This window comes from Euprymna scolopes, chromosome 1, assembly GCF_053919585.1.
Source record: "Euprymna scolopes isolate OS-2025 chromosome 1, ASM5391958v1, whole genome shotgun sequence".
Classification (NCBI taxonomy): Eukaryota; Metazoa; Mollusca; class Cephalopoda; order Sepiida; family Sepiolidae; genus Euprymna; species Euprymna scolopes.
This window is the reverse complement of record NC_136482.1, coordinates 200,450,587-200,474,714: the sequence shown is the minus strand read 5'-3', so window position 1 is coordinate 200,474,714 and position 24,128 is coordinate 200,450,587. Positions and strand designations below refer to the sequence as shown.

The 24,128-nt window shown below is 34.6% G+C and overlaps 2 protein-coding genes across 2 annotated transcripts in view; one reads left to right on the top strand and one right to left on the bottom strand.

The window, feature by feature from the left end:
- LOC145279669 (uncharacterized) overlaps positions 1-11,860 on the top strand; it is a 49,279-nt gene extending 37,419 nt beyond the window's left edge. The window contains exon 5 of the mRNA XM_080130933.1: positions 8,432-11,860. Within this exon, the coding sequence (XP_079987059.1) occupies positions 8,432-8,497 (66 nt within the window). The 3' untranslated portion in view covers positions 8,498-11,860. The remainder of the gene's footprint in view (positions 1-8,431) is intronic.
- The window catches only part of LOC145279679 (uncharacterized), a 115,974-nt gene that overhangs the window by 7,810 nt on the left and 84,036 nt on the right, over positions 1-24,128 (bottom strand). The window lies entirely within an intron of this gene.

Sequence of the window (24,128 nt, the reverse complement as noted above, 5' to 3'; positions counted from 1 at the left end):
AACTGAGTTGATTGACTAACTAGAAAATTCAATAGCATGTGAGTTCACATAAGCTTGACGAATTCTCATGAGAACAAAACTTGAAATATTCTATGTAGCTTAATTGCCATATATATTTTCATAACATACTATATATATATATATATATATATATATGGCAGCAACTCGTTCTCGAGCATTGTCATTACTTAATATATCTCTGGCTCAAATGAAGCAAACATGAGCACAACTAGCAGTACATGTCAGACGGTCACTTCTATGAACCTTCTATAGTCCTGCACATCCAATGATGACCAGATCCAAGCTATGGTGCCCTGAACACCTACCAGGCCAGACCCTGGAAGTTCCAAAGCCTTTATTGTCATTGACACTTCAGGCTACAGCCAGCCTTTTTGTTATCGAAATACACACTTATTGCAATGTGTGTATTCCATTGCATATCAAGTAATGCTTGAAGCTTTTTTTAGTGAGGAAAGACTTTGCACTGAGACAATCCCATTCTCTAAACAACTGCCACATTGAACCAAAAAGAAGAGCAAGTCAACATCATTGGATGCAGCAGTTGCCGCAGGTTTTATATCAGAGTTTTCCTTCTCCTAGAGAGGTTGCCTTCACCATGGCTTACAGGAGCCCTCTCCACCCACCATGCCATTTGATCCATGACTGGAAGTTAGGTTGCTGGGCACCGGAGCATATTTCACACGCCGGTGGGTCATGTATGCTGGGGCTGATGGGGCCTAAGCTCCTCTGGAGGTTTCTGTCAGGGTTACTTCACCCTTAGCCTTTGGGTAAAAGAACCTTGGCCCATGAGGCAGTGGAGGTCCAGTTATATGGCGCAGAACACTCACCGTTCATCAGAACCTCGTCTGCATGGCAGTGGTCACAACGTGCACATGGGATTGATTTGTCTGGGAGAAGCACGATATGACGCTAAGACATCTGTGTGCTTTTAACACACATACATGCATATATAAATATATAAAGGTAAAATGTTAGGTTTTAATCTATCTATCTATATATAAAAGTGAAATTGTCTGTGTGTCTGTCCGTATGTGTACATTTCCCTACCAAACTACTCTGTCAATTTTCAGTCTACAGACTCGAGATTTGACATAAGGGGTATTGAGATTTGGGAAAATCTTTTTAATCGGTTTTCCACCAGAGATTTGACTGTCAAAGTTCAACGATTTTACCTTTGAAATCTCAACCAAACTCCTCCGTCAATTTTGGGTTTAAACATTTGAAATTTTAGATGTAGGTTCCTTGGACATCGATCAAACTTTTTAACTTGATATGAGCCCAAAACAATAAATGTTAAGGGGTTGAAATTGGGGTCAAAGTTTTAAAAAAATTGACCTGTCAGCCAATTTTGGGTCTAAACATTTGAAATTTTACATAAAGGGTATTCAGGTAGCAATACACACGGACGATAAAACGCTTTCGATAAATATGGATTTCAAGGGGTTCTGCTAAAATCGTCATATTTTAAAAACCAAGGCATCTTAAGTCCTCAAAATACCACCGTTTTTTCGAAAATGAATATACTTTTAAATAAATTAATAAATAATAATGTACATTATATATTTTAAGAGTTTGAAGTAAATAAAGTGCTAAAAATGTTAACATCATAAAACAGCATTTTCGGTCAGATTTTGTAACGACCCCCGGACTTGTAAATGGTTGTATTGCGATTCTCTTAAGAATTTCGTCATGAAATTTAGAAATTAACAAGAAGAGATATCACTTTTGATAGATTTGGTTGTCCGAAATTCTTTTGACCACTCATTTTTTGTTGTGTTAAAAAAAAGACTCCCACATGACGAGTTTGCAAAATTTTGAAAAAAAAATTTCTTCGGACACCAACTGTTAAATGAATCAATATTTTTACTACATTTATCCGTTAAAAATAAAAATGTAACCGGCTTTATTTTGTGGTACTGAGCAATTTAAAATCATGATACCTGGAAAAAATCTGTAAAAGTAGCAGCAGCAGTTATTATCGCTGATATTTATTACTTTACTGTAAACAAACTTTTCTGTTTTGTTTTTTTATTCCAGAACGAATGAAAATTAAACAAAAGTGAAAATATGAATATATAAAAAAATGTTCTTACATATTTAGTTGGAGCTCATATTATCAGAACATAATTAGCTTAACTAGAGCTATTCGGTTATCAGGATATATAATTTTAAAGCAATCCGGCGTTATTTTTGGTCAAATTTAAAAAATATAGTTGAAAAACAAATATGTAACGTGTGCACTGCTATCCATTACATTAGTTTTTAATGGTAAATTAAATAGTGTTTTATTTTAAAAAAAAAAAAAAAAAAAAAAAAAGGCGAAAATGTGAAATATGATTTTTTTTGCTTCACCTGTGCGAACAGTACCCTCTCCCCTCCCAATATATTTTTTTCGTCATTTCTTTTACAATTTTTTTCAGCGGATTATAATTGAATGGACAATAATCTATCCAATTACTGTACACATAGATTCGAAAAAGTTGTCAAAAAATAAATATATAACAAATAAGTGTTATCAAAAGCAAGATAAGTTACTTTTCTACCTAACTGGATATGTGTTTAGTGTTTTTATTTGATGTAACATGTTTATTCACCTCGAAAAACATACAGTGTTTACTGATGTATTGGAAAATTTAAAATGGTGCCTGCCTCTCTCTTTTGTCATGCTGTATTGTGCATGGATGTGTAATAGTGAAACTTGGAACACATGTTGGTTGGTTTTGTTTTACGGCATATCAACCCTTTTCAGGTCATTTAATGCCAAATCCAGTGATTTTTTAATATTTTTTTTTTTTTCAAGTCGGTTTCTATTTAACCCATAGTTGGGACCCTAACAGGTACTACCACTCCAGGTCAGAGTGGACCTGGGAGCAATGGCAATTAAAGGGTGATTGCACACTCCCCAAAGCCTGCAAGCTGGGGCCTCACCATTGGATATAGTTTTAGGTCATGTCCAGGACCTGGGACACATGTGTCTGGTTGGTAGGAAAGGAACTGTATAATGGCATCCCACTTTATTAAAAGATTGCTATGCGCATGTGTGAGTGCATACAAAAGTTAGATCACGAAACCGAAACAAAAGAGTCTATATAAAAGTTACTGAAACGAAAGAGCAGCGATATCATTACATCTCCCTTTCTCTGAAAACAAAGATGAGTTAGGTATGTAAAACAAAACAAAGAAAATAGAAAAAGCTGGTTCAGGGTAGACTGCCTGAACAGCTACAGCGAAGCAGGGGATTGTTCTGCCCCATGAGATGCTTGCTGGGAGGTTATGAGTATGTGCTTATCATAAGTTTATTTTTAATGGTGGTCGTACCAGTACCACCTTACCACTATGGGTACATTTTTGAATGTCATTTGGCTGCACACACAAGTGGATTCACAGATGTCACACATTTTTGTGGAGCTGTGTTGGGGAGGTCTTGCAACATTTGTGGGGTAGGCGTCACTGTAATACTTCTTATGTGTTGTCGGTTTCTTTGCAGCACATGCCCATTGGCATTCTCCAAGAGATAGGAGCTTGACTATCTGCCTGGGATATTACAGTCGCTGAGTCCCAGCTTCCAGACACAGGATTCTGTATCCTTACCCATTAGCTATGGTATAGGGGTGGTAGATCTTCCTTGAGTGCATGTCGGTCAAAATACTTCTTTTGGTTCTACTGACATTGTTGGAATGCGCTGTATATCTGATCCTGATCATCGGTGTCGTTTCTGATTTTGGTGATCAGTGGAGATTGGATTCGTCTACCCATGAGTAGTTGTGCAGGGCTTGGTATGACACTTAAAATTGAGGTGCAGCGCCAGTGCAGCAGTGCGATCTCAGGATTTGTTCCTGACTGTTTGGCTTTCTTGAGAATGGTTTTGATAGTCCTTATTTGACGTTCTATGAAGCCATTCACTTGTGGTCTCCGAGATGATGTGGTCTCATGATGGAAACCGCATTCTGGTGAATTCGCGGTAGAAATGACTTGAAAAGTGTGGTCCGTTATCACTGATGGTGTGATGGTATGCCAAACTCTGAGAAGATTTGGCGTGTGATGTTCACTATTACACTGCTTGGTGAATGATCAGGTAGGCGTTTGACTATAGGATACTTTGAGTAATAGTCAGCTATGATCAACCATTGACTTCCATGGAGATCAAACAGGTCTGTGCCAACTACGTCCCATGGCTTTGTTGGGATGTCATGTTGCATTAGCGTCTCTTGCATTTGGGAGGGCTGATGCTGTTGACAGATACTGCATGACTTTGTGAACTGTTCAATGTCTTTGTTTATGTTTACCCAATGAACAGCGTCCTTGGCAAGGAGTTTTGTTTTTTCTTGTCCTAAATGAGCAGTATGTAGTTGTTCTAATATGTCTTTTTGTAGTGTCTGGGGGATGACGATTTGTTGTCCTTTGAGGATAAAACCCTCATCAATTGAGAGCTGATCTCTTATGACTGATGTCAGTGGGCAGCTGCTTGATTGTCTCTGGCCATCCCGTGATGATGGTCTTTCTCAGCTGGTTAAGCAGAGGATCTGCTGTTGTACACTGTCTCAGCTGTTCGATGTGATCAGTGGAAAAATGAACTGTATCAACCTGGACATCAAGCTCGATAGGGTCCGCATTACAAGGTGGTGGTAGGTGCAATAGTCCGTCAGCCAAGATGTTAGTGTTCCGAAATTCACCAATACGGTCGAATCTGTCAGGGTAGAGATGCATTAGGTCAGCTACACTATTGATGGTTTGGTGCTGGGCTGAGATGGCACAGTTCATGTCACTACCCTAAGAGCTACTGATGTTGGCATGCCCAATATGGCTGCTCCTGGTACATCAACCACATAGTATTGGGTGTCCAGCCATGGGGAATTTTTATACTTGCACCTAACAGTTTATTCTGGTATTGTTGTAGGCTGTTAGTAGACATTGTGTTGAGGTCAATGATTCGGGCGTTGGGTTTCCAGCTTTGTCTATACTGCTAGGGTGCATGTTGCAGAATATGCAAATAAGCAATGTATTTGCTTGTGCCCCTGTATCTACTTTCAAGTTGAAGGTATGAGTGCCTGGGTGGTCCTTCAGCTTGATGCTTAGATCGACAAATGCCTCATTTTGAGGATCTTTCACATTTGCTGATTTTCCGCTGTTGGTTGTGATGGAGCTAAAGGTGAGGTTCTCCATTGTTGTGTTTATGTCAGTCATGGCTTGGTCGTCGTGTTTGGTGACACTGTTTATTTTCCTGCCAAACTCCCGTTGTTGATTATGACTGTTATGCCAGGGCCTTCCTTGTTGTGTTTGTGCTTCCCTGAGATGCAAACTGTTTTGCTGCATGTGTGGCATATGTCATTTTTGGCAGGGCAGTGTTCTTTGCCAAAATGGTGGCTGCATTCGCAATTTTTGCAGGTTTGTCCGTGTTTTCAGTCAATCTCTTGCCTTGGTGTGTACCACGGTTTATTGCGGCTATCTGTGGTGATTCCTGTAACTGGTGGAGCTGGTTGACATAGACTGCTGATGCCTCATGTGAACGGGCTAATCGAACAGCTTCCTCGATTCTGTAACCCTTCGGTTTGTTTAACAGTTCCTTTTGCAGTTCGAGTATGGGTGTGCTGACAATTAGTAACTCGACGAGGCATTTATTTAAAAAAGGAAAAGGAAAGGCAAAGTGTAGCATCAGAATACTACACTGTGATCTTGGCCCGAAGTCCAGGTAGAGAAATAAAAAAAAACGTCTTAAACTGGAAAGTTTAACGAAATAATGTGTCACTCGGACAAGAAATGTAATTGAAAATAAAAACCATATTTATCAAAACTTTGTGAACGATTTGTTAGCTTTAGCAAAAAATGTTTTTTGATATTTAAATAAGTGGACAAAAAATACTTAATAAGTTTTCCAAACGTCACATTTTCTGTTAGTGACGTCACTTGTTTTAAACGAAATTTATTTTTTGTCTTTTTGTCGTAATTCTTGTTAAGTTTCGCACCCCTTAAGAATTACGACAAACAAACAAAAATAAATTTCATATTTAAAAGTAATTTGATGTCCAAAATCTAAGGCATAACATTTTCAAAGGCCAATAATTATGACCCACTAACCGTAAATATGGGGGTCAAACGCCTTCTTAAAAAAAAACAAAAAAACTCCCTTAATCCTACCTCTAACCCTAGGTACAAATGGCAAGCCTCTTCCTCTTAAAACCTTCTTTAGCCCAAACAATAACGCTAAGTCTAAGTGGCAAGCTCCTCACCAAACAAAGTTCCTTGGTAAGCTACATATAAGTGTCTAAAAAAAATAAAATCCTTCCTTAAAGAAAAGTGCACCATTTATCATCCATAAAAAAAATAGTCAACTGTCCTAAAACACTAAAATACTCTCAAAATGGTAAATTATTTGACATTAAATTTGTTAAACTAACCCCCACTCTAAATTCTAAAATTGTTTTTGTTTTGTTTCTGTCAAGTCTTCAGGATGTTCACACACAATTTTCCTTAGCGCTATCATTAACCCAAAGTCAGAGTTTCAACCTCCCCACCCTCTCATAATTGCACAAACACCCTCTTAAAACCATGCTTAATCGTCTTTAGAAAAAAAAAAGGCACACAGGATTTATCTCTGACAGGAAAAAAAATGGTTAACTGCCCTAAAACGCTAGAATGGCTCAAAATGAGGAATCATTTTACATTAAATTCTAAAATAATACTTGTTTATCTTTCATTAAAGTTTTTTTAAGGTATTCACACGTAATTGCCTACAAAGGTAAAATCGCATACTTTGAAAAGGTGGTCAGATGGGATGGGGAATTAACGGAAGGTATTAATCTACAATAATACCAAAGAAATATTGCAATATATTCATTTTTAAACAGTCCTAGATTTAGATTTCAGTTATTTATACATAAAATGCATTACAATTCAGCTTTGAGTTTTTTTAACTTCTTTTCTTTTAATGGATACATGGTATTTTTAAGGAATTGCAGCATATTTATGTGCATTTACTGCAGATTATTTGGAAACCATTACTTTCTGGAGATTTTCAGTAGAATATTCTAATTTCTAGCATAAAAATACACTTATATGGTAAATTTCATTGCTTAGTCTTGTGTTTTAACAAAGATATAGTATTTTTACTGATAAAGTAGTGTAAAAAATGTGACGAAACGCATATGATCTTAAAGAGGGAAAAATATCCAAACGTGTGAGGCACAAAAATAGCCATAACTTTCTTAATTTTAATCAGATTTAAAAAATTTAAAAAGATTCTTTCTTAGCTCATCAAGCTCTTTCTATGTATACCAATATTGAAATATTTTAAGATATTTCAGTTTTTTCAAGTGTATTGCTAATTCAGATACGCCGCAAGCTTTTTAATCAGTTTTTGGGCAAAAAATTGGCTGCCAAGAGGTCAAAGTTGAAAGAGTTAACCTTTGAAGACTCTACCAAACTCCTCTGCCAATTTTGGGTCTAAACACTTGAAATATTAGATGTAGGTTACCTGGACATGTGTCAAACTTTTTAATATGTATATATATGCACATAAAGTTATGAACAGTACATATATATACATAGGACCCGAGCAAAGCTGGGTTGAACTGCTACTATTATACAAAGACTACTTTTCTCTCCGTTTGTTTTGCATTCTTACGGTCACTCTAGAAGTCTTTTCCACTTTCTTCCACACTCTTTCTGGGTTTATTTTCATTCTGCTTTTCTCTCTCCTATCTTTTCTTCAAATCTCACGATCACAAGTCTAGTCAACAGTGACCGAAAGCAAAAAAAAAAATTCCAAATGTTGTTTAACGCTTGTTTCGACACTTCCTAATGATTTGCCCTGAATTTCTCTTCACTCGTTTAAAAGTCATTCATCTATTAATTCAAATCAAATCACAAAAAAGTGCATATCTGTACAAGATTGATTCGCTGAAGTTAAAATATGTCAGCGCGTTACAATCATGGTGACACATCACTTCCTGACAAATCACAGAAGGTAAGCAACAGTGAACATGGTCAGTATGTAGATGGGTAACCATTTTGGAATGCCAGCTGCTATAAGCAAATACTCCATCCAGTTATATGAATTGCTGGAAGTTTAACTGATGACAGACTTGTGTCCTGTCAATACATAACAGTCGACTAGCTACAACTACTACATTTTTTTTAAACATTTTTTTTTAAACATTTTTTTTTTAAAACATTTTTTTTTAAAACATTTTTTTTTTAAAACATTTTTTTTTAAAACATTTTTTTTTAAAACAATTTTTTAAAACATTTTTTAAACATTTTTTTTTAAACCATTTTTATAATTTTTTATTTTAGCTTTTTTAGAACGTTTTGTATAAACTTTTTAAAGCTTTTTTTCTTCATGTTTCTCTAAAAATGTCATAAAATGTTTAATTCTAACTTAAATTTAATCAATTTTTTCTTTCATTTGCAGCAAGCCACGGCTGGCGATGGTCTTTTTTATCAATCCAAAATGGGTCTCATCAACAAATCACAGTGACAAGATTTCATTTTTTTTTCCATTTTTCTAACTGATCGAACAAACAATTTATTATTTCATCAGATTTTTTGAATGCAGTTTAATTTGCAAGTTTTAAGGCAATGTCTCCGTTCGTTTATTTGATAGGTGAATGTGAGAAAATAAATGTTTGATTTAGGAGAACAAATGAACCATAATACTTGATGTTTGCCCTTAAACTTAAATTCGAGACAGAAATTATTTTGTAATTGATAAGTTAAATGCTTAAAAATCCTTTTGGAATTTTGGATTTTTTTAAATAAAAAACAAGTTGGCCATTGTTGTTAAATTCAAAAATGTTTGACTTGCCTACCATCGTGATACTAGGAAACATGTCAAATATAAATTCCTGGCTTGAAATAAATTTTAAAGACAAAATAAGTAAAGTATTATGGTTTATTTGTGCTTTTGAATCAAAAGAAAACACTACTTGTGTGTCCCTGTTGTACCAAAGAACAAATCTTTCTGTTGGAATTAGTTTTGATTTTCGGAAGTTACTGCTGAAAAGATTTTATTTCTATTTTTTGTTTACAAGTGAAATTTCAAGATAAATTTTCATGAAGAAAACTTTTTATGAAAAAAGATTTTATGAAGAAAATTTTTATGAAGATAAATTTTTACAAAAAAAAAAATTTTCATGAAGATAAACTTTTATGAAAATAAATTTTCATGAAGATAAATTTTTATGAAGGTAAACATTTTCTTGAAAAATAATCTTTGAAGAAAAAATATGGAATTATAATTTTTGTGTGAACTTTCCGATTTCTCTTCAGACTAATGACCTCATCAACATTTATATCCACTACATTTTAGTGAATCTGTTCTCCAACCTTGTTCAAGTTTATGGTTCATTGGTGTTTTTTTGTATTCAACTATGATTGCTGTTAATTATTTGTGTTAAAAGCATCACCATGAAGAAGGTACATCAGTCAAAATACAGATTGTTTAACCAGCGTTTATACTTTCCAGTTTTTTAAATTTTTTTTGAAGGTCTAGGTAAATAATAGAACTCCTCCTGCTCATCCTCAAAATTGGGAGAAAACCAAAGTTTGGGGGAAATTCCTGACATTGCACCTCGTGTTTTTTTTACCAGCGTTCACACCCAATTATGTACTTCTAATTTTTTTCATCTTTCTCAAGTGGATTTTGTATAGAATCTTCTGGGGATTAAATCACGTCCCCTTTTGCATCGACTCCATAACGTATTTGAATATCTCGGGTACTAGGGAGTGTGGTAGATGAAGAAAAATCTCAAATACGTAAGGATCGATATGAATGCAACCTGACTGATGTCAACCTTTTAGATTGAACTGCATCTATTATGATAACTTGCTCATAACTTGCTCATGAATGCGATCGAGAAAGGTATGAACCTGAATTCTCTATGGCCATGGGTAAAATAGCAACTTGTGTTCAATTAATCATATGCTATGAATCATTCTCAATATGTCTCGTACTTTGATATCAACCCTGCGTTAGTCCCATGGAATGTTTTGTCACCCCAATTTTGCTTAAGCGCTCATAATTTCTAGTTAGAAACTTATTTCTTTTGCTCCCTCCCAGTACTCTCCTAAGTAAGGGTTTATCAAACGTGGTATGGCGCAGTTGTATCTCAGTTTCCCTTGAAGATGAATCAGATTGAAAGGTAATGTTTATGTAATGAACTTGTATTCATTTTTCTTGCTATTTCAATCCATGGAAACATTTTGCGTTCATCACAGATATTAAAAAATAACACAAACTGGTGTATCTTGTGGGTATTTTTTAATAAATGTGATCGAAATCTAAGATTTTTTCATTTTTCCTTAGTTTTATAATTTATTTTATTGTATTATTTTATATTAATATCAACAAGATACAAGTGATTCAAACTTTTCAATAGCAACTGTAGATATATCCTGAACCAGCAGAATAATTATATTTGACAAAATAATATTACAAACTTTTTGTATTGAAATGTATAAACACCTCATGAGATTAACCATGTTTGGAACGCTCAGGTGACTAACACAAGGTTAAATAATTCCAAAAGGGTTGATAAGTCATTAAACAGACACTTTATCGTCAAACCAATAATTATGGACTAACAAATCAGTTGCAATTTTTAGTTATCTATGTTCTCTGCTTCAACCGAACTTGCCTGAATTCCTCCAAGTTGGTTATTTGAAGGCAAAAACTGATTTTCTACTTCATATTCTTAATATTAACTTAACATTCTTAATATTAACTTAACATTATTAATATCTCAAAGTCTAATTGTTTGAAGGAAGAAACTATTAGAGTAAAAAGCTTTCTAGCATTTAGGGACTTCAAAAGTGAAGGGGTGTGATTTTGTTGGTAAGCGGGTTTGTCTAAGATATGTACATCGAGGAGGCACAAGGGCAACAAGTTCATGAGAGCACATTCCATTAAAATATTTGTAAAACAGGCACAGGAATGCAACATTGCGGTGATGGGACAGGGGTTGGAGCTTAGTTGACAAAGTGGGGCCTATTAGATTGGAGATTTTTTTGGACCCTAACCAAGAGGGGGAGGCTGGTGGTAGATGCACCAGCTCAGATGTGGCAACAATACTCGGTGCATGGGCGAATAGTGGCCTTGTAGAGGTGCAGGATACTCTCGGGTGTGAGTAGTCTTCTAGCTCGATAGAGGGAACCCACCTTCTTTGTAGCAGCCTTCGCAATGTCCTCAATGTATGTTAATATTCATGAAGAAAGGTCATCGGGAAAAATCATTAGTTCATCGTCATAAAAAATGTTACTTATGAATTTCAGTTTGTAGTAAATTCAATTTTTATTTGAGTGGTGTAATGGGTGTTGAACAGAGAACAGACGACTGCTTGGGTTTAACTATTCCATATAATCAATAAAATATTGAAATGTCCCAGTTTCAGTTTCTCAGATTTTTTTTTTATGATTTGTTTATTTTTTTTTAAAAACATTTGTTGACCCTCAAATAAGGTACAATGCCACTGAGACGTAAGGAGCTATGAAACATTAGGGGCATCCTAAATGGGGAGTTGTGCAGTGAGATGTTTGTTCATATGGTACAGTCTGGGAAACAGAATGCAGTATTTTCATAAAAGTTTATTTCCCAACAGATCATGCCAATTGAATTGCAAACGAATCAATTTTTTGTCCGTTCAGTCAAATATATTGATCTGATTTCATTTAATAATCTTATTATCAATTCACTTGGAATATTAGGGTTTTACTGTGATTTTACAAGTAAATGAAGCCACACTGTTGTCGTGGTCAAGAAAGGGTGGTTTTATTATTTTTATTATTATTAATGTGGATAATTGAACATGGAATTATTTTGGAATAAAAAATTATTTTCATTTTTTTTTAATTTTTAAAGAATTTATTATTATGTTGGGGGGGGGGGAATAATCCTCATCAAAGTTGATAATTTCTATTTTGCATATGTTCCGGTCAGTGTTTCTCCCGCCCAGGCTTATTCAGGCATATTGTCCATTTATGTATAGTTGCATTTTTTTTACATACTTGAATCGGATGAAATGTAGATTTGTATATGAATTTTTAAATTTGCAAACATCCGTTGATAACGCGGCATAATTAGTCGTGTGGAGTATGATATGAACATTCTTATAAACAGTTACATCTAAAAGCAAATTTCCTTTTTAATTGTCGGTTTCATATCAGTCAACGCGTGTGCGTGAAAATATATATATATACTAGCAGGTTACCCGGTATTGCTTGGTCATAAAATACACTTAAATATTTTAATTCATGCAGATTACATATTATTATAGAGCCGATTCTCTATCGATTATTATTATATACATTTATTATTAAAGAGGCAATTCTTTATTGATTATTATATTGAACCTAGTGTATGGTAGTGAGATCAAAACTAAAATGAAGCAAAACTGATCAAATTTAATAATAATAAACATTGTTTCTTGTACAACTAAAATTTTATTTCTTTTTCTGTAGAAGTTATAAAAAAAAAATGTGCAAACAATTAGAAATTAAAATGACTTTGACTGTATCCTGGGCAACGGCAGGTAAATACAATGCATGGAGAGAAGATGGCACATTGACTGCAACATCAAATGAAACAGAATTGAAACATCAACGTTGATGAAGAAAAAAGATGTGATTAATGAAGATTAAAGGTTTCTTCCCATTTTGTTTGGGGAGGGGGTGTCTTGGATTTCCATAACTAATGTATTAGTGCATTAGTCCAACCTGTACTTCCTTCATGACAATGCTATATACTTGTGTATCCCCCGCTTCCAAATAAAAAGATCTAATATGTTGCATCATAATCTCTCTGACTCCAGTTTCAAATAAAATAGGTTTTGTGAAAGGAGTTGTCAAGTTGGTGCAAAAATGTTAACATGAAGTTGAACATCAAGAAAATGACATTATTTTTGCACCAACCTAATATAATGCAGCTTATGGGAAATACTGTGTCTACCATATTTCCCACAGAACCGCATTGTAATAGCCTTCAAACACAACTACTTTCACATTACACACAATGCAAACTACAAGCAAACTACATCCTCCTCAAACAGATTTTATTCTCGATTTGTGCTCAATTTGTTTCAAAGGTTGCAATAGCAAACAAAAAACATTCTAAGATGATTGATTCTTTGTATTATTTGGATTCTTCGGACTATTGTTCTTGTTTTGAATGTTATTTTCACAATCGTTTCTTCCAAAAAATGTGTGTGTGCACATACATATTAATAGTGTAAGTAATAAGATTGTATATCTAAAAACAAAAGTAAAAATTAATTCTGCAATTGTCCGTAAGTATTATGTAAAATTCAGTTGTAAGTTATACTCTTCTGGAGGTTGAAGGTTCAATTCTCAAAAGTACAATTGCATACAATACAATACAATACAATATAATACAATACAATACAATATAATACAATATAATGCAATACAATATAATATAATACAATATAATGCAATACAATATAATACAATACAATATAATGCAATATAATACAATACAATATAATACAATACAATACAATATAATACAATACAATATAATACAATACAATACAATATAATACAATACAATACAATACAATACAATACAATATAATATAATATAATATAATACAATACAATATAATACAATACAATATAATACAATACAATATAATACAATACAATATAATACAATACAATATAATACAATACAATATAATGCAATATAATACAATACAATATAATACAATACAATATAATGCAATATAATACAATACAATATAATACAATACAATACAATATAATACAATACAATATAATGCAATATAATACAATACAATACAATACAATACAATATAATGCAATATAATACAATACAATATAATACAATACAATACAATACAATACAGCTGAAGAATGGAATTGTGCTACTACAGCCCCTCCCATGGCCACAACCATGGATTAAATAAAAACTTCTGTGAAATTCTGTGCAGATTCCCAAGTTCAACAAAATTTCTCATTTTTGACAAGATTTACCTGGAGAAGATCTCAGGTTACATCAGCCGACAAGATGTGAAAATAAAACTCCAGGTGAGAACAATAGTTTGAAGAATGCAAATAATACGGATTTTAAGATTTTAAGTAAATTCATCTTTTTGGTTCGGAGTAGTAGTAGTAGTAGTAGTAATAATACTTAATAATAATAATACGCAATAATGATAATACTTAATAATAATAATAGTAATACTTAATAATAATAATAGCAAAGATTTTTTTTGAAGGCAGGGGACATTTTGTATACGTTTTAACAATAAATAAGAGGGATATTTTTAAAACGTGCTGTACAAATTATATCAACTTTTTCAAGTCCGTTTTTTCACAAGTAAATTGTAAATGAATATTTTGGCTGCCGACATTTAATTGGATTTCTTTGACAACGAGATGAATGATGACATGAGTGATGTCGTGAAATCAGTAAAAAAAAAAAAAATTGCTAATGTTTATCAACGCTCATACATTCTTTTCACTAATTTTGTTTTATTTATTAAAAAATGTATTTTTAAAAAAATTTCTCATCAGTTTCTTCTAGCTGGGAATGGAGCATTCTACTAGATGCCAAACATTCACCCACTAACTTAGATATTCCAACCGAAAGATCTTTTTAAGATTCTGACCGTCCCTTTAAGTGCAATTGTTTGAATCTCTCTTGCACTTGGTTCATCGGGTATATTTACCAGGTAGCTTTTGAAATTCTTTTTCATGGGTCCAGTTGTCTCTAAAATCACTGGAATGATAGAGATCTTCTCCATTTTTTTTTTTTAATGTCATACGTAAGACCTTGGTATTTTATTCTTGTATTTTTCTTATCAATTTGTTCAAACTGGAGATGGAGAATCCTACCGGGTGCCAAACATTTATCCGCTAACTTTAAAGTTTATTTAAATTCCTATTGTCTGAATCAAACAATTGGTAAATGAGGTTTTGATAATGAATAGAATTTTATTGTTTAGATTAATCGGACAATTATTCTCATGTTACAGTTGATGTAACCTTTGACCTCCGTCAGGTGTAAAAGTCGCCATGTTTTGGAAAGAAAAAAAGGAGTAGCTCTGCACTCGAAGGTTTCGAATGTTTAGATCTTGTTGGAAGTAAGTTTACACGAATTATAAAGATAATTTAATTATCAGCGAATCATAGGGTTTAAAGTACAACTTATTATGATTAAAAGATTTTAATTAAATCCATCAACTAATTGTAAGTTTTAAAAACATGATATTTACAAAACTAAAAGGTTATTGGTTTCATTATAGTAATAGTGTGTTATCCATTTTTTAACCAGATGTGTGTGTGTGTGTGTTTTTGTTTTTGTTTTTTTTTTTTCAATTTCATATTACTTTTTTAATTAAGATGAGAACAATTGGTTTGAAATATTGTTAGCAAACATTTACCGGAAGTGATTCTCAGCTCTCTTCGTTTGCTTTTCATATAATTAACAAAATGTCAAATAACAAAAAAGTTGCTGGCACATGAAAAAAGCAACACGTTTAACACAACGGTGTGAACCCCCCCCCCCCCCCAACAATTCCTTCATTCACTTTCAAACAAGTTAAAAAATAAAGGGTTCCTTTGTGTTAAAGGTTGAATAGGAATGTTTCTCTAGGCGGGTAGTTCCCAGCCACTGTGCCGTGACATGATTAATGGAATGCCATGAAGAGGTTATAAGTTTAAGTTAAAACAAAATGTCTATATCGTTTGTATTATCAAAAACTCCTCACTCGTTAGTATGTGATGTTAATTATTAAATGATAAAGAAAATCAAATTTTATAAAAATCATTTGTTTAAATTGTTAGATATTTTTTATTTTTCAATAATAAATATTCATGTTATTCTGTTTTATATCATCTCGTTTAAAATACTAGCGAGGGGAAGGGGCGTCTGGCTTTGCTGTAAAATACGCTTAACTATGATATTTTAATGTGTCCAGATTTCGTATATAGTATTAAAGAGTCGTTATTTCAAAAGTAAAAAAAAAAGTATTTGGGTGCCATCAGCTAGAATCGAAACTGAAAACTACTGCAACATTCAAAGCTGGCGACGTTACAACTGTATCAACGTGACATGCTTATGAACTGAATAAAAAATAAACTAAGCTGAATGTACAAGATGTATAACAATTTTTTTCAATTTTGATACATTTTTGACCCCCTGAAAAACTATTTTAACCGGCTAAAGACCCATAAAAGAAGGGTCTATAAAAAATCTAATCTTTTGAAGCCTCTAGCGCTGCTCTGCGACTTCTTTTAGTTTTGGAAGAGATAGAGTTTGAAAATATGACACAGACAGACATAGTGAGTTTTATAAATTAGATTAACAAATTCTTTGTAATTATTCATATTATTTGGATTCTTTGGAATACTGTTCTTATCTTGAATGTTATTTTTACAGCGTTTCGGTCGATGTAACCTCCGATCTTCTTCAGGTGTATCTTGTCAAACTCGGAAATGAAATGTAATTTCAAACTAAACCCCTTATTTACTTCACAGGGTAGCATGCTCTCATTCCATTAACCATGACTGGATAGAGGTCCTAAGTAATTCGCAATTGTATTTTTTGGTCGCCCACACTGAGAATTGAACCTTCAACATTCAGGAGAATATCACTTTTACAATTGATTTTTCAAAATACTTTAACCAATGCGCCACGGATCTTTGTAGATGATAAGAACAGTACTCTAAAGAATCCAAATAATCCGAATAACGAATCCTCATTTAAAAAATTTGTTCTTTGTAGTTATTTCTTATCTGATATTTAGGCATTATAAATTAAGGTTTTAACTGAAGAAATTAAAAAAAAAATGGTTGAATTTGATTTCTCATTGGTTTATGGTTTTGTTCAATTCATTTTTAATTATGGATGAATTTCTAAAAAGAAAAGGTGATGACAATAATTCTATAACTCCATTAAAAAAATAGAAAGTTCATTAATTGTATAGTGATGATTCTTTGAAATTCGGATTGCACTGGATTGAAGATACCAGATTCTGTCTCCGATTTGTGTTGTTTGCAGACAAATGTTATCTAATGAAGCAATGTTTTCAAGTTAGATGAAAAGACACCTTACTCTAATCTTAATGTAGCCTTCAAACTTAACTTTATTATTTTATTACAAAGGGGGGGCCAACCTGAAGAATCTTATCCCCCTTCTCTATTTTTTATCGTTTTTTTTTTCAATTTTTTCAATGGCTTATTATCGAATGGACACTAATCTACAAGATTATAAAAAAAATTAAAAAATCAATATTTAAATATTTGTAGAGCGTGCTCAGTTTCTAATGCAACGTTCTAGTAAATCGATCACCCATTTTATAACCACTCAATGTTTTTAGGCCAAATTTCGCATATCTAACCATTTTTAAGCAGTTTAGTTTTTTTTTTAAATTTTGCTTTTTCAAATAATCTAAAAAAAAAAAAAAGTTAAACTGCTTAAAAAGGGCTAAATTCGCAAAATTTGGCCTAAAAAACATCAAGTTGTTCTAAAATGGGTGATTGATTTACTAGAATTTTGCATTAGAAACTGAGCACTCCTACAAATATTTAAATATTGACTTTTTCATTTTTTTTTTTTTTATAATCTGGTAGACTGGTGTCAATTCAATAAAAATCCGCTGAAAAAATTGAAAATAAAAAAAATAGAGTGAGGGTGGGGGCAACATTCTTCTGGTCTGGCCAAAAAGGCTTTATGAAAAGAAAAATTATTTTTTGTATCATGAGAATTTAAAGTGCTTAATAGTATGCCGCCATGTTAAAAGTTTGTAATAGCAAACAGTGCTTGTCATTTTCTCACACTGCAGACATATATTTGTCATTGATCTCTTATCAGACCTCACGTGACCTCCAACCTCCAACCATTCTTCTACTTCTCTTTCACGGACATCTATATATATAAAAGCGAAAATGTATGTATGTATGTACGCTTTTCCTCGATGTCCACAAAAGGCTTCTTTCACAGAAGCGCTTGCTCGGTTCACAACTTCTTAAAACTTTTTATATCATCTATAAATTGTAATATCTCACACTTAACCACGGAGCTCGCCTGTCTATTTAATTTTATTGACTTTCAAACGTTAATTATTCCCCCCCCCCACCTACATCCGCACATTCGGGTTTCCTAAAACAAAAAGCGAAACTCGACTCTAATAACAGGCCCAGAGCCAGTGAACGTTTTTCAACTTCGTCATATCAGACGGGGGGGGGGGGAGCGGGTTTTTGAAATCAAACAAACCGATTTATTGACCTCATTAAAAACTGTCCCCCACAAAATGCTAACTGCTGAATACCTATCGCCGTCACGTCAGTCAAAAACGAGCACCTGTTTTTTTTTTTTTTCACACTTTACTATTTTCCAACTGCGCGTCGTCAAGGCTTTGTTTTTTTTTTTTTCACGGGCACCTGTTTTCTTTCACACATACCTACAAACACCCGGGCAACACCGGGTACCCCCTCGCTAGTTTAATATATATTACAAAAAAAAAAAAAAAAGAAAAAAAAAGCTTTGCAAGAACATTAATTTGCACAAGTTCAACAAATCATTCTCATTGTTTGCACTTTACCAACAACTTTGCTGTTGATTTTACGTTCTTGTTTGATGCTCCTTTATTTGTGGCCTTATGTCATCTTCTTTTTAAAAATCTCTTTACAATTCTTTATTTTTCATAACAATTTTGGTCCAAGAAGAGTGGTAAACCGTCCGTGAACTACCACATATGGTATTATTTAAGAGTTTATCCTTCCACATGACTATTGACTCCACCAAGGCTTGATAGTCTAGTTTATCCTATTTACATCATAAGTGAAGGGAGGAAAAATGGATTTGTGTCTCTCTTAAGTGAAAGCCATAATCTTGACAGAACTTTAACATGGCTGAATCCACACTGTTAACCCGACTGCAATACCTCCGGCCTTCCATCATAGGATTTGGAATAATTGTTTTAAATCTGCATTAATGTTCGAATTCAGTTAAATTCTATGATTTTTAATGCTTTTGTTTTCAAAATTTGTCTGCTTTTTCTCGTCAAATATATCAGAATGCTTTTGTTTTCTGTTCAGCTTATTTTTAAGCAAACCTGATTAAAAAGATACCAGGCTTATAAGTTCAATGTGGACCATGTGTATTTGCAGAACCCCAAATATGATCACATCTGAATGAAATGGATTTAGAATGGCACCATATCTGATGTTATTCAAAGACTCTTTCGAAAAAAAAAAAAATACATTTTCAAATTAACTTCATCCAGAATAATATTTTTCCGTAAAAAAATCTACAAAATTTGTATTTATTTCTGACATATATATTTATTATATATATTTAGGTGAGAATGGGTGTGAGGACAACTCTCAACCCATGTTTTCATTTGGATAAAAGGGCTGCTAATGGGCTAAAATTGTTATGTGTGTGGGGGGGGTCATCGGAGTTTTATCTGTTTGTTAACTGTTTCATGGATGCGCATGCGTGAATGGTTCACATGACAGCTTCCTTATGCCAAGAATAAGTAGGTTTGAAAACATTTTTTAAAGATCGTGTCAAGCTGACATAATGGTTATCGTACTTGACTCACTGTTTTTAGGTTTTGGTTTCGATCTCAACTCGAGTACTCAGCTCGAGAACGTTTTAAAAAAATCATAATACTCGCATGCACATGTCTCAGTTTCTTTCTGTTTTTTTAAACTGCATTTTTTTTTAAATTTAACTAAAATATTTCTGTTTATAATAAATGATAATTCTGCATTAATTAAAATATATTTATGTGTATTTTATGATTGGGCAACGCCGGACAGCCTGCTAGTATATATATATTTGATTTAAAAAAATTTATTAAATGATTTGTGATATAAGAATTTTTCTTTGAGAAGTTTTTTTGGATAATGAACTGACTTCCTGTATCGTCGGATTAAGTACAAATTTAATTTCATATGTTTTATTTTATCTTTTTATTTTTTTTTGTAATCTGCCAGCCAGGATTAACATTTATTTGCAATTAATAAAAAATGATTTCCTGCGGGTGAAACAGCTGTATAATGATGAATAAAAAGGAATTAAAAAGAATGATTTTATTTTATTTTTTCTTACAATAAATAATTGCACTTTTTTATCTGAAAATTTAAGAGTAAAAATACATACTTGAGTTTTTTTTTTCAGCCTATTTCAATATGACCGATGTAAATTAAATGAACAATAATGGATTATTGATTAATTGTGCAGGGTGGGATGCTAAAATTCTCACTCTAGAAAAAACGACATGATTCCATTTCTGTTTGATGGAAACCAGTTTTCTTTTTTTGTTGCAGACCCTCTACTAGTTGGCCAGTTGTACAAATCCCAAGAGCGATAGGAGCCTTCTATTATGTCTGAAAGTGACACAATGTTCAATGAGCAAGATTGGAGATGCGCCACTGTACAACTCATGCTCTCTACCGATCCAAGTTATGACGACAAAACCATTGCTAGCGCCCTCAGAATGCACCGCTGGATTGTCACAAATAACAGAGACGTGCCGAGGGTGAGGAAAACAGTTTCTGGCCACGGTTATCTTCTTTGCTTTCAAGTAAGGGCCACATCATGCCACCTCACATTTTCAAAGTCGGCTTGAAAGTCAACACCGAAGTGTACCGGGATGTGCTGCAGAGTGTGATGATCTCCTGGTGCAATCAGGTGGCTGCTGGCAGCTCCTGAGTATGGCAGCAGGACTCGGCGCCTTCCCACAAGTCCAAAGAGATCCAGGTTTGGCTTCAGGAGGAATGCTACAATTTGCACCCTTTTCTCACTGGCTTCCCCCCTCCTCTGAGCTGTACCAACTGGAGACTTCATTTGGTCATACATCGAGAACGTCACCAACAGGACTTCCACATAACATCAAAGCTAGCCTGATTGCACCATCCGCTGAATATTCACTGAGCTCCTGTCGACGTTTGTGGAAAAGGCATGCTCCCAGTTCTGGACCCGTATCAAGGCGGTGATTGAGGCTGAAGGTTGTTACATTGAATAAATGTCAACTCTATCCCATAATCAAGTTACCTGAATTAATTTTTTCAATAAACGTTTAAAATAAAGCTGTAGTGTTGTTTTCTTTAGGGCGACAATTTTATCGTTCTACCGTGTATATGTTATACAAATAGTTTTTTTCTTTTTTTAAAGACACTTTTTCCCACCCCCTAAACAAGGGATATTGCTACTTGGATGTAAAAGGCCTACTATTTGGGATCATATTTACAGGGTATTGTGCGGATTTAAGAAGCAAGATGTCTATTCACATTACATTTTAAATTTTGCAGGTTAGGACAGTCAGGAAGTCTTAGATATTAGCAGGTATAGCAGTCGACGATTATTATGGTCGTTATAATATTAGAAAAATAGTATGTTATCTTAGCGAAATAAATATTTGCAGATAAAATTATTTATATTAAAATATTTTAATAGAAAAGAATGTTAGAACACAAACAATAATTTAAAAATAGGTTGACCTTTAGAGTCTGACGTAGAGGTCACAAAGTGACACGGACTTTAAGTAAAGCTTGAGAAAACATGATTTTTTAGTTAGAGTTGGGAACGAGAGAGAGTAGATGAATTGGAGTTGAGAGAAGGAGAAAGATGATCCCCAGATGGTGATGGCTCCCAGGAGAGGGGATCAAAATGTGTTAGTCTTGAACCAACGTGGCAGCTTGCCAATGGGGAACATTGGTAAATAAAGTTGCTGAAAAGATAACTCGAGATTTGTTGATTTATTGGGATGAAATTTTCTTTGCAATTTTTTCCTGAGGATCCGTCACACAAAATCAGGGATGGACCAGGTATGTTTCTTTGATGGGCCCGATGTTACAACCCCAGAGAATTGTTATTTGTCCCTTTCTGTTGCAAATGTTACATGTTCGTTGTGAAACTGTATCTGTTGTCGTCAGTGTTATACACACATTAATTCAACGAACGATAGAAAAACTAGATTAGACAACGAGTTTATACATACGTACATAATATATACACCCTTCCAAGTTATAAAGAATGAATAACGTATTTGTTCTGGCTCCCCCTCAACGTCCAGGTTATACAGAACCTGACAATAACACACAAGCAGGAAATGAAAGGAATCCCAAAGTCTTGCAGTTTTCCTGCTTTCCAGCTTACTACAATATGGTTGTCTTCAAGTCTAACGTAAACAAGTTCTTGATGAGCTGTTCCACTTGTTAACAAACCTATCGAATTTCCATTACTAATGATTACTATATTGTCCAATTTCTACTGCACACTACTTAACCCTTATCCTCGAGTGGCCTCTTGGCCTTGTGATGCTTATGTAAAAAAAAAAAAAGAAAAAAAGTTCGAATTAGAGTAGAAAGGATAGGATTTTGCTACTTGTTGGGTCAATTATCAACATGTACGACAATGGGCAGAAGCAAGCTGGAGTTGGAGTTGAAGGAAGCTGTAGAAGTCGGAGGTGGAACAGGAGTTGGAACTGCAGGAGTCAAGGAGGAACTGGATAAGAGCTGGAGTCAAGCAGCAAGGTTTGGAAGAACAATCGCATTTTGTAGTTTATAAGCTGCCTTGGTACTTTGATTTGCTAGTATGCTAGTGTTACTAATGTTCCTATTTACAATGCCACGGGACAGAGTAGACGCCAGGGTCGTTTTTTAAGGTGGAGAAAAGGAACAAAAATAAAAATTGTCTCAGTCGTGAAGGATTTCTCCTGCACTGACAGAGAACACGAAATTGAAGTGCAGCATCTGAAGAACAGATACTACACTTTGAGATATTAAATCTTTTATTCATGTTAAAAATACAGTCAAAATCAACGATGAACAAAAAACTTAGGCACATGGCCAACTCAAAAGGGGGGATTGTGGGGGTCGTTGGTCATCCTTGTCACTCCAGGACTAAACAAAGTCAAAAGTTTCTCCTAGCTAGTATCTTCTTTCACCATAATACCGCATTCACCCTTTCATATTGGGGGACGTCCTACTTAACTCCCAATTTTTAAAACATTTTTTATTGACGTGTAAAAACAAAAAGATAATAATAAAATGGTACAATAATTCATTTGTGTTGAGGGCGGGGAAGAAAAAACAAAAGGTGGTTAGTAAGACCCTCCCAACCCCGTCTAGTTGATAGACTGCCCGTTCCACTAGGTTTGTAAAAGGAACCTCGCTTCTGCGGGTCAGTCTCTAGGTGGGGATGCCCTCTAGATGGGGGTGAATGGAGAAAAGAAATTTTTGTGGGTAAGGGATGGAGGTTAGTTTGTATTTCTTTTTCTCCAAGATGGGTAAAATTTAGAGGAAGGGGTGAAAACAAAAATTGCAGGTAAGAGGGGATGGGGATCTTGGAGGCTTCCTAATCGGGGAGGGATTGAACACACACTCAGCTAGCTGAGAGGCTACTTGTTTAATTTTACTTTACAGAACTGCGCGTTCCACACCTAGGTGGGGAACACGTATTCAAATTTGGCTCCTCTTCGTACACACAGACTTGCCACATGTATCCATCTTCTGTCAAATGCCGCGCGATGCAGCCTTCTTCTATCACATCTGATCTTCACCCGTAGTTGGTGTTTAAAGAAAGCGATCAGATCTTGATCAGAAAAAGACAACACCCCCCCGGCAACCTTGCAGACGCGACGTCCAAATCACCATTCTCGCCACGGCCAGGATCGTAATGTAGACCATTTGTCTTTCCCGGTCCCACGGCGGCCTTACGTTGTCCACAACATTGGATACAGTAATTGGGCGAGGATGCTCAGGATCGATGCGAGCCGTCACTCCGCTGACATACGACCAGTACTGGCGGAGTTCGCGGCAATCGAAGAAAGCGTGATCTGTAGTTTCTACGGCCGTTGTCCCACAACGGGGACAATCAGGCGACTCCAAAAACCCGGAACTGCATTGTATGTTGTTGAGTGGAAGTGCATTTCGGGCCAATTGCCAGGTCAGAGAGAACTCCGAATTGTTCAGATGACTCGAACCTGGCGCCCAGCTCCACGCGGAGTGGATCTCACTCTGCTGCCACCCCAAACGCGCGCATAGCGGGTCGTCGGCGGCCCCTTCACTAGATCCCTGTGGAGTTCCCTACGGGTAGCAGTCACAAGGTCACTGGA